The 12731-nt window shown below is 40.0% G+C and overlaps 1 protein-coding gene across 2 annotated transcripts in view; it reads right to left on the reverse strand.

The window, feature by feature from the left end:
* kif18a (kinesin family member 18A) overlaps positions 1–12731 on the reverse strand; it is a 42959-nt gene that overhangs the window by 9617 nt on the left and 20611 nt on the right. For both annotated transcript variants that reach the window (XM_031324161.2, XM_031324160.2), the window contains exon 14: positions 6495–6551. In XM_031324161.2, the coding sequence (XP_031180021.1) occupies positions 6495–6551 (57 nt within the window). The remainder of the gene's footprint in view (positions 1–6494; positions 6552–12731) is intronic.

Here is a 12731-nt window from a genome sequence, read left to right on the forward strand (position 1 = left end):
GATCGTATTCAGAACGAGATGCCATTAGAGTCCGTTTTGAAATTCGGGAGCAGCAAGAACCACGTGACGCGTTCGTCCAATCATCCCCCTTGTCGTTTCCAGTAGGTGTTTTAACATAGGTGTCGAAAGTGGGCACTATGGCAGTAAGTGGTTAGTGCACATTAACAGTGTACTGACGAACTGTGCGACACACACACACGCTCCGAACCAAGACAAGCGAACCGAGCGGTTCGGATGTTTTTTCATGAACCATACCACCCCTAGATCATACAAAGATCGATTATTGGATTTTATGAATCGATTTTGGATCATTCAAATGAAAATCGATTTAAAATCAGAAATACATTTTTTTAAACCCAGCCCTAATCACAAAGAGTTTGAAGAAAGCTTATCTTAGCACTTTGACAGAGTAAAGGCCCTGAAAACAAGTGTAGTGGTCTTATATGAAGTTAGTACAATTTTGGTTATTTCACATTAGAGATTTCTGTATGTTGTGTGTTGTAGGTGAGTCACCAACTGTTGAGTCCGAGTCAAGAGTCCCCAGTGTTTGAGTCAAAGTCTGAGTCACAAAAAAAGTAAGAGTCGAGTCCCACTCCGCATCCATCTGTATCTCTCTAATGTGAACATGCAGTAGCACATCATGCAGTCCCTCCAGGAATTTGCAATGTCGCGATCGCAACAATTCACGCAAATTCAACCAATCACGTGAATTCAGTGCGACTCGAAATTTTGACCACTCACCGCAACTTTACCGCAAATTTGACCAATAACCGGAGTTTCCCGCGACTTCAACCAATCACTGCAGTCCCACGTGCCAGACTTTGCATCAGTATGTGACGCTGAGAACCAATGACCAAGCGGGAGTGAGAACTGGTTGACGTAACACACGTACGTCGCCAAATTCATTTCCTTGTTTCTGATATGAAGACGAGACGTGCGTGACTCGAACAGCTCACATTTACCAACAAATGTACACCGAAAGACCGTGCAAAACATTTCAGACTGTCCTTCCAACCTGTGTACATTTTAACATCCAGACTGATCTCACAAAGTGGCATATGTATGACACGCCAATTTGTGTGCCGTTTTTGCGTGTTATAAATATCAAATTATTTAAATTAATATTAAAAAATATATATTTTAGCGTGTTTATCAACGCCGTTTGGCCTCCATTGAGCTACATTACATGTGAATTATCACCGTAGCGAGTAGTATGAAAGGAGGGAGGTTGGGTGGGCTGGCGGATGGGTAAAACACAGGACTTTCACCCAGGAGGGCCGAGTTTGCGTCCCTTGTGTGGCGTTTGTCAACCTTTTTTTTTTTTTAAATAAAGCCTTCCCCAATGTTCTTTTCCTAAACCCAACCATTTATTGTTTCCCTAAGCGTGTGACGTTGGTCACCGTGTTACTAAAGCCTTTCCCAAAACTCAACCTTTTTTTTTTTTTTTACATGCGTTCTCGCGATAGCACGGCACGTGACATACACGTGGATAGCTCAAAATGCTATCCAGATAAATGCGTACAGATAACATGCCATTTGGCTTTAGGAAAGTGGCGTGTATGTTTACGCAAAGTCATGATGCCATGTTGTAACATCAATGTACGCTGTAACGATTTTTCACTCTAAAGTTGCTGAAAGCTGGTGCAGTTTCAATCCTGTCGGCTATCTGCAGCGGGTGGGGCTGCTGCTCAGTTCCCCACTCGACTGACGCGCGCACACACAGAAACATACACGGTGGATGCAGGAAAAACCAGAGATGAGACGTACATGATGACCTTAATTGAGGACAGCTACGGTCGTTCTTATTATAAGTGCATTGATAAGTTAAAGTCCGATAAGTAATGAAATGTATGTATGTATGAATGTGTGTCCCAGCCCAGGCCAGGATAGGAAATTAACTAACAATGTAAAGATCAACAAGCCACTGACAGACATGTTCAAATTTGATTCATTCAATTTGTCTTAAATCCACCAGCCTTTTTCATATTATACCAACATTTGCAGCATCCTAAAAAAAATGAATTCTTTTAGCATTTTTTTTTTTTTTTTAAAATAGCAAGTGAACGTAGCATAAACTCCTGTGTGTTTTGCTTTTCTGATAATGCATCCATAATGCAACTGCACTGTGTTTTTAGCTGCAGATTGTTGTACGTCTCGGTGTTATACAGCAATACAGCCAAACTTTTCACCGTTTAGCTGTCAGCATCTTAACCGCATGCAGCTACTAGCTAATGGTAGGCTAACGTTACCTGCTGCCAAGTGTAAGTTAGTGTTAATTAGCGTCACATGCAGCGATGCTTCTGTGCTCTCTAATGTCTGTTTAGGCGCACCAGAGAGCAGTGCAGGCATTTAAGTGGCACCTAAATTCGCGTTGCTATTTGGTTCGGTAGATACCGGTCGTAGAAACTTCATCCAACTTCCGAGTCATCCAAGTCATGAATGCTTGAGTCTGATTTTAGAAATCCTCGAGCCCGAGTCCAAGTCCAAGTCATCAGTGCACGAGTCGAAGTCGAGTCATGAGTCCAGAGAATAGCGACTTGAGTACTCCACAGTGTTTCCTCTAGAATGTTTTTCAGCAGCGGTGGATGAACGTCAAAAAGTACGGGCTTATCTGCTAATGTTAGCTACCAACCATTACCTTGAAACCATCCAGCAAACAGACGGTACTGTAGGATGATTTAACGTCACTGCTCATTTTACACACAGTTTAACAACAAAAAACGCTGAGTTAACATTACTAGCTACGTTTTTCATGTTGATTTTGAGTGGTATGCACCCCCACTAACGTCGAAAATGGTTTTAAAACAGTAACGGTAATACAGCGTGTCGGAGGAATACAGCGTCTCCTGCAGCGGGGAGTCAGTCAAAGCCAGAGGGACCGTCACCGCAGCGTTCGCTAACGTTAGCTTCTTGTCTCATCTGGGATCTGATAAACAGTAAATTCATCAAATTCAGTGTCCACAATGCTATTTTCCAATAAACTGTAGCTGTCATATTTCACGGGACAAGCGCGAGTGCGGATTTAATGTCGCAGCTTTCGTCGCTGTTTGTAACTTTGCCTAAGATTGAGTGACAAGTAGTACTTGCCCTGTTTATTTGGTTGCCATGACTTCGCGAGTGATGACGTCCTGTCACTGTTCCTGTTGCTCACCCTAAGGGGAGAGAGAGCGGGTGACAGTTTGCTTGAGTTCAGTAGAGCAGACGGCTCTGCAGAGTCGTGTAATTATGACTTTTCATAAACAGCTGAAGGAGCGGCGGTGCGTGGTGTACATAGCGGAAACCCTGTTGTGCGTCTGCCCTATTTATGATACCGTGGCGGGCCATATATCAACATAGAGGAAACACTGCTCCATCACTGGAATGTTGTATCTTTTTTCTGTGATTTTCTCGCTGTTTTGAAGTGGGTGGGTGATATCACATACTTTCATGCACCAATCAGGCTTCAGCAACATTTGAATCAAAATCTGATTTGTGTGTTGTTCATTAGGGATGTAATGATGCATCGTGAATCGGTTAAAAATCAATTTAAATGTGTAAAGATTACAATCGGTTGAGATTAAAAAGGAACTGTGATGCAATTTTCAAACAGCCCAGTGGGTGACTCTAGGTAACGCTAGCCTACCATTAGCTAGTAATGTCTATCCGCAGACTGGCTTGCTGAAGGTGTTCCTGAACAACGTGATCCGTGATACTGCCACCTAATACGAGCACGCCAAAAGGAAGGTGGTGACCACCATGGATGTGGTGTACACTCTGAAGAGGGAGGGTCTTGTACGGCTTTGGAGGTTAAACCTTACACAACTAATCTTTTGCCACATTGCCTAGCTTCATTTAAAAATGATAGCAACAAAAGCTTGTACAGGTTGCAGAGCAGAATGAGGTTAAATCAGCCTGTCTGCGTCACATTATGAATACCGTTACACTCATGGCATTTCCTGCAGGAGTGTGGTGGGGTTAGGGACAGGCTTAAAGGAAACATGCCAGCACATGAAGGAAGTAAATGCAAAGGTGAATGATTTAGACATTGCCTTAAATACCAAAATGCAATATTTAGCAAATGTGAGTCAGACCTCAGACAGCACACCGAGTGAGGAGACGATGATAAATAGCCCTTTTCTGTGGCAGAGGAGTTGTCCCTAGCAATAAATGGCAGCAGAGTTCCTTCAATCACATATTTTTGGCTTGTAGGGGATTAATACATGCATGAGTTGCTATTTCTGGTGGAAGCTGCACTGAATTAGGGTCGCCTGGTTGCTGCTTTCTGTTTTTTATAGTGCGCCTTTTCTGGTTGGTGGAGCAGGGGAGTTTACGTCTGTTGACGTTTTTTCCTGCCCTGCTGTGGATCTGCATTTTCATGAATGAAGCTCAAGAGGGATTGGGAGGGTTAGATGCTAGACAGACAGAGAAAACATTTGACGGTAGGAGGGAAAGAGAGGTAGAATAGAGGAAAAAGCCAGACTAACAGACGTTTGAAGCAAAAGGGACAGCAAAAATCTAAGGAGGAAAAAATAGATAAGAGAGAAGTGAGAGGTAGAGAATCGACTGGAAATATAAAAAGAACAGCATAAACGGGTCAGTGGGAGGTAGCTGAATGAAAAATCCTGAAGCTATTAATAAATGCATGTCTGGACATGTTTTAAATCAACACTAAATTGTGTTCCTTCAAAGAGATCCCTTTTGTGTGATTTGCTATTATTAAGCAGCCCACAAAGAGTTAATGCTCTTTCAAAACCCTAACACTCTCTAAAACCGATTAAATTTGATTGGCTTTGCAAGCTGCAGGGTGGAGCTATTTCTCATAACATGCTGCAGTGACTACCATTAAGAGCTGAGGAAGCAGTAAGGGACTGCCGAACAGCATCAGGATAAGATCAGAGCAGTTTGTCTGAATGCTAAATAAATGCCTTTTTTATTAAAACATCTGTTATTTCAACTGTATATCATTTAGAATTTGTCAGTAGTCCGGTCATTTAACATAGCTGATAATGCTGCACATGTATAAAGCTGAACTTATTGTGTGTATACTGCATGCATGTATGAATGGTAGCTCTGAAATTAAGATGGACATGGTGCTTTTCAAAGATGCAAGTGTGAACAAGTGAATGCATAATTGAGGAGGATGCACAGTTATGATTTTATTAGAAAGATGAAACTGTGGCTACATGATTCAAATAATGGGAACATAGTGATGCAAAGACACATATTTGAATAAATAACACTGATCGTACTATATGATAATTCACTATTATAAAGCTATTGTTAAGCCTCTAAAAGGCTTGCATGTGTGTTGTATTAAAATTGAATGCATGTCTAAACAGTCAATTATTTCATAAGGTGCTGATGTATGCAAGTCTTTTCATGTCTGGTACATTTAGCTATAATACTGTACAGCTGTATCCACCATTGTTGAAGGTACATTATGCATCTAAAATTCTTAGCTATATTGTTTGTATGCTCCTGATTCATTTAGTTAAGGATTTATTAAGTATGATTCTAGTATTTTAGAAGGTAAAAAAGTGTTTCTCAAATACCAAATCCATCCAAAGTTTTATTGTGGGTGTGTCAAATGCTGAATTAAGTTAAAGTTTGGCCATTTAAGATTTTTTTTTTGCTAAAATATAAAAGCTCACCATAGTAATACAATTAGAGTGAGTGGAGGTGTCGACACTTGGAAAGACTACCAAAGATGTTTTGGCAAAGAAAAATTAATTTATGAGCAAATAACAAATGACCAAATGGGAAAGGAACAATAAACTAGTATGACATGTAGAAAGAAGGGTCAGACAGGACTTATAAGTTGCAGGGAAATGTAATAGCAGTAGTGACAAACTCCCTGGTGCATCCATGTTTCATTCACATTCAAGGAACACTGGTCATCTGGCAGCAGTATTTTATTTCAAAAGTTAAATTTCCCACAATATGTTTCAAAGAAATGTAGACCACCTGCAGTAAATATCATTACAGCCAATTTGAACTGCAATATTTCACAAAGGTTTTTGTGTTACATTTCCCCAAAGGTTCCATGTGTACAGTTTTCCCTCTATAAAACTGGTTGTGAGTATTCACATCATTTCATTATTCATGTTTTGGCCAGGGAAGAATGTCTACAGCTCAAGTATAAATCAAATTATATTACATGCCTGACTTTTATTGTTTATTTTACTACTCTGAACAAGTCCTTTTACTTAAACTGCTAAAGAAATGTAAAAGAAACAAATAAAAAGCCACACCACAAAGTGGAAATTTCAGCGTACGCAAAACAACTGAACATTTATATGGCACATTAAAACCAACTTTATGACGCGTGTGTTTTTCTGCTTTAATAAAACAGCATCATATCTTAAAGTGTGTTTGGGCAAGTGTGATGGATTGAGTGAGAGGTGACAAGGAGAGAAGTGAATGATTGAGGGGGAGGGGGGATTAACAGGCATGCAGGGGATTTAGATTAATGACTACAGTATGTTGTATGACTGGGGAGAGAGGAGTAGATTTACCTTTTGGTGATGGAGCAGCATTGCACAGTGATGTTCTTTTTGTGCGCCCCTCTGCACCTGATAATTAAAAAATTATAAAGAGATTCAAGGAGAAGCAACATCACAAACATCACATTACAACAACACAAAAAGCTTGAAAATGTTTGCAGGTTTTTGTGGTTTTCTTGCGTAGTGCTAGCTAAAGTACTAGCTTACTGAGTTTGAAAGTCAGTCAAAAGTATGCACTGAAAATATTAATGCAACGTTGCTTTCTGACATAAAAATGTAAAAATTTACCAAGGTGAAACTTTAACATATTAAAGAGCTATGATTCAAGGAGTTATTATTGTGCAGACTGTACCAGACATTCAACCAGCTAAACAAATTGTGATTCAATCAAGTCAATCTGGCTATTGTACAATGTTCTAGAAAATCAAATCTCACACAAAAGCCTGCGCATGATGCACAGTGCAATGTGGCTCAGGCGTGAAGTCATGAAACAGTTGTCATTTATAATGAACTGCACAAAGATCAAGTCAACCTGGAGTGTTTTGCTTCTTAAACAAACATCTTAATAATCTTTCATCAATGATCCACAGGAGGCTGAAACTAATATATAAATTCAACAGTTTTCAAATTCTTTGTATTACTGACAATATTTTAATTAGAATTCAACCGAAAACAGAAGTACTGGATGTAATACAATTTGAAACAAGCCTGCAGTGGAACAGAGGAAGAGGTGCAGAGTTTACTGTCACAAATGCCAGACTTTATCATAGTAATTGAGTATTATTAGGCAGCTTTGGTTCATGCTCCACCATCCATCGTGTCTTATACGTATGTCATGAGGGCCTGGTGCTGCAAGGTCATGCTGAGATGACAATGACGATGATGATGACGATGATGTTAAAAATGAATGGTGCAATCTCATAAGTCCTTCAATACACACTAGACCTGGACTAATGCCAAATACAGTAGACCTCAACTACCTTACACCATACTAATATATTTAACATTGTTTTGCATCCAGGTGACACATGATTTTAATACATACGTCACATGTGTTACATTTTAGGCCTCCCACATTACAGAACCATGCTCCATGTAGCTACTACGGCCAAATGTTCTCGTCCCGACCTGTGACCTATGAACGACCTAATGTTGTCTATCTTGTCATTTAACATACAGTAATATCCTGACCAAAACAGTGTATTGTAAAAGCAGCATGTTAGCTGTAATTATTATTTTAACAAAGGTGGTCCTTTGTGTGTGTATGTATGTATATATATATATATATATATATATATATATATATATATATATAAAAACAACAACAACCAGGCTTCCGCCGGAGAGCAGTGCTCATCAGGGTAAAGTTAACCGTTCTGAGCGGGGTGCAGGAGTAGCCGTGTAATAAGCAGGATAATGTAGAGCGAGCCGGTCATTATTGCGAATTGAACCCCTTCAGGCTGATTCAAAACCAAGTACTGCATCACACAGCAATAATGACCAGCTCGCTCTACATTACCACTTACATAAAACATAGTTGGTTGCACAGTAAAGTCAAAACACTCTGAAATTAGCTGTTTGACAGATTAGTGTTGATTTACAGTGCATCGTGCCTGAGCTCTTCAATATTTTAATAAAAAAAATGGCGTCCTTCGGTGCAAGGAATCAATCTGATTTTGCTATTGCCAGATGAGTGACAACTTTGTTCAGCACATTTTCTGTAACCAGTGTTGCATAAAGGCAAGGGTGGAATTAAAAAGCTAATGTTAAGCTAACTAGCCTGCGGGCGCAGCGGCCCCTCCACTCCCCGTTGCAGTGAGACTTCTATGCAGAGAGAACGGATGACAGCTCGGGAGATGGACAGTGTGGTTAGCCGTCTCCCGGTGCTCGCTGTCTTCCCGGTGGGGAGTGAAGCAGGTTCAGCATTTGTATCCGGTTTCCCTTTTTTTTTAAAGACTAATACCACCGCCTGCTGGGATGGAGAGTTGTTTCCTCTCACACAGGTGCAGAACGCAGGGCTCCAGACTGCGACCAAATGGTTGCATTTTGCGACCAAAATTTGAGAGTGTGCGACTGAATTTTACATCCAGTCTAGGGCTGCGACTACCGATTATTTTCATAGTCGATTAATCTGTTGATTATTTTCTCGATTAATCGATTAGTTGTTTGATCTATAAAAATGTCAAAACATGGTGAAAAATGTGGATCAGTGTTTCCCAAAGCCTAAGATGACATCCTCAAATGTCTTGTTTTGTCCAAAACTCAAAGATATTCAGTTTACTGTCACAAAGGAGAGAATAAACTAGAAGATATTCACATTTAACAAGCTGGAATCAGAGAAATCTTATTTTTTTTAATAAAAAAAATTTACTCAAACGATTAATCGATTAAAAGTTGACAACTAATCGATTCATCGTTGCACCTCTAATCCAGTCGCACATGTAAATTTGCCCCCTTTTTTACAGGTTAAAGGTCGACATTTCGGTACTTGAGAGTGCAAAAATTGACAGAGAGCGGAGCTCTGACACAAACACACTAGCACACACACGCATAGCTGCGGATGGTGCAAACTACGTTGGCTCTGCAGTTTTGTTGAAGTCACAGTGGTTTCAAGTGTGGTTACAGTTTTTCAAAACTTCACGCAGACAGCGTTTGCTGTGATATGATATTAATGGAGAGCTGAAAGCGGTCGCGATGCTGTTGACGTTACACTTCCTAAGCAGGCACAACGGTGGTTTCTGTGCCCTGGTGACTGACTGACAGGCTGAGGTTGTAAGGCAAGGCTACTTTATTTCTACAGCACCTTTCAGCAACCAAGCAATTCAAAGTGCTTTACATGAAACATTACAGAGCAGTTAAAAACGGCCATGAAAATAAAACAGGCTAAAAAAGAATATACAAATACAAGAATAAAAGTTACACTGAGTAAGAAATTAATAATTATTCAATTTAATAGGTTGTAGGGATGGGTTTGGGAGGAGGAGGATTTTGTTTATTTAATAAAATAACATAATGTTCTAAGTACATAGGATAAATAGGTTTGACAATAATTTTTACAACTGAAATAATTGTTTTGTAATTATAGAGGGAAAGTACCAAAAAAAAAAAAGGTAACGGAACCGAATTTCAGGTATCGGTACCAAGATACAATATATATATATATATTTTTTGTTTTTCATGACAACGATGGTGCTGTCAGTTAAACTTCTATGTTGCATCTTCAAAAGTGACACTGAATTTGAAACAGCACATTGTAATTTCTGCATCTATTATCAAAGTATTTATTAGTAATACAGTGGAAATTAGTAGAAATGTGAATATTTGGTTAGCATGTTGATTTACGGTATGTGCCCTAAATTTTCTGGTTGCGCCCCTAAAATTTTCAGTTGGAGGCCACTTGTGCTCCTAGTGAAAAAAGTTAGTCTGGAGCCCTGGAACGTATGTGGTACTTGGCCATCGGCTGTAGTCTTGTAGGAGACGGAAAAATCTTCCTTTCGTTGCCACTAGTTCTTGGCTGTCTGCTTGGTGTGTCAGGGCCTTAAAGGAGAATTCCGGTCGATTCCAACCCGTAGCTCTGTTGTTTGTAAATTAGGAATACTGTCAGTAGCGAGAAAAACGAAACCAATCGGTGCTGCCTACACCGAGTTATCCTCCTGCACCCAACAGGCTTAAACAGGGCATGTTTTAAACATGATTTTAAACTGTAAAATCTCCCGATTGCGGAGGGGTAGACGGTGAAATCTCAAGCTCAAATATCTCTTCATTTGGTTGCTGCAATTTGGAAAGGCACAAACTCAAACCATTTTCTCATATTAGTCCTGATCTAACTCCAAGCTCCGTCTGTCAGCTCTGTGAGCTCCTCCCCCTGCTGCCGTTGCTAGGTTACCTAGCTGTTGAACTCTTGAACTGCAGCTCTGCTCGCTCCACTGTGGTGTCAGGTTACAGCTTGTTGATACATACGCGTTACTATGGAAAGAACCTCGGCAAATCGTTTTTTGTTTTTTGTTTTTGTGGAAAAAATACATTTTGGAATATTGGATTGTATGAGATCGGCATTCGACTAGTGTGGGCTTCACCATAAACCAGGAAATAAACAGAGGTATGGATTAACACAACTTTTATGGCTTTCTGTCACATCTACTGCAGTCAAATTCGCTGTGTTCCCTTGGAAGGAATAACTGCACATGGCTAAGCACTTGTAATGGCATTTCGAGCATGTTTAGAGGCTAAAAACACGTTTAAAACTTGCCCTGTTTAAGCCTGTTGGGTGCTAACGCTAGCAGGAGGATAACTCGGTGTAGGCAGCACCGATTGGTTTCGTTTTTCTCGCTACTGACAACGTCGCATGCACATCATGGAGTTCATTGAGGGAGACAAATCATTTATATGTAATTATTGGGGCAACCTGCCTCCCCATAAAATGACACCTTCTCTATATTTCCTCTCACTAGCACAAGATAATGAATGCACATCAGTTTTTTTTGGTCTGGTGATTCTCAATTAATTTATTTAGGAGCTGTGGTGCATCATTTTAATTGCTATTTATAACATAACATTGAATGGACATTTTCCAAGTAAATGTCTTCATTATAAGCACCCATTACGGCAACATCTAATGTTTTTGTCAAGCATTTTATGGTCAGGTCTTCCTGTATTCATCAACCAAAGTGAAATCTTACTAGTGTTAATTTTGTCAGACGAGACTAAATATGTTCGTCAACGACCTTTTTTCCATGACTAAGACGAGACGATGACGAGACTGCAACATGCATTATTGTTGACGAAAAAAGACGAGACTAAAATGTTTTGCATAAAATAAAAAACTAATAAAATCTCTCTTCATTTTCGTCTACAATCGTCTCTACTTTTTCATCATGAGATAGAATATTCAGCTGTTACTAGGGTTGGGTACCGAGACCCGGTGCCTTAACGACCGTTATCTACCGGACCATATAGCAACGCGGATTTCGGTGCCTTATTTAGGTGCCACTTAAATGCCTGCGCTTCTCTCTGATGCTCCTAAACGGTTGTTAGAGGCAACCGAAACATCGCTGCACGGGACGCTAGTTAACACTACACTTGGCAGCAGGTAACGTTAGCCTACCGTTAGCTAGCAGCTGGATCAAACACTGTTAAAATGCTGACAGCTAAATGGTGTAAAAGTTTGTCTGTATTTCACTGTGTAGGATTCCAACACCGAGACGTACGACAGTCTGCTGCTGTTGTTGTCTGAAAAACAACACATATGTTGCATTCACTTGAAACTCGCAAGCCTCGTGCTGCATTCAAAGTTATTGTAAAATACGCTTTTCCCATCCAGTGGTTGTTTTTGTCGTTTAACAGGAATTTACTGGTGAAATAAGGAAGAGGCTCGATATTTATATACTTTATTTTTATATAACTATTTGACTGAAATGGTTATATAAGATATAATCTCAGAAATAATTTGTTATTTAAAAAAAAGACTAAAATGTTTTGACTAAAACTTGACTAAGACACCTTGAGTTCTCTTTTGACTAAAACTAGACTAAAATGACGAGACTTTTAGTCAACTAAAACTTGACTAACAAAAAAAGATATGTGAATGACTAAATATGACTAAAACTAACAAGGACATTAGGCAAGCCTAAATTAAAAATAGGTGACAAAATGAACACAAAATCTTACCAGTCAGGCTACTAGGGTTGGGTACTGAACCCTGTACTTTTACCGGTACCGACCGAATCACGTCGGTATTACCGAGTATTGGTTCACGTAAAATCAAACGATGCCAAATTTCGGTACCTGAGAGCGCGTAAGCTTATCTGTCCCTTCTGCATGTTGACAGAGAGCGGAGCTCCCACGCACACACGCACACACACACACACAGACAGACAGACAGACAGACAGAGGTGGATACGGAGCAAACTATGTCGGCTCTGCAGTTTTGTTGAAGTCACAGTGAGTCACGGCAATGCCGGTAAAGTGGTTTCAAGTGTAGTTACAGGTTTCCAAAACTTCACGCAGACACCATTCACTGTGATAGGATATTAATGGCGAGCCGAAAGCAGTTGCGGTGCTGTTGACGCTACACTTCCTGTGAGACAAGCAAGCACAACAGTGGTTTCTATGCCCTGGGGACTAACTGACAGGCTGAGGTTGTAAGGCAAGGCTACTTTATTTCTATAGCACCTTTTAGCAACAAGACAATTCAAAACGGTCATGATGAAAATAAAACAGGCTAAAAAGAATAATATACAAATAAAAGTT

Source organism: Sander lucioperca, chromosome 3, assembly GCF_008315115.2.
Source record: "Sander lucioperca isolate FBNREF2018 chromosome 3, SLUC_FBN_1.2, whole genome shotgun sequence".
NCBI classification, from domain to species: domain Eukaryota; kingdom Metazoa; phylum Chordata; class Actinopteri; order Perciformes; family Percidae; genus Sander; species Sander lucioperca.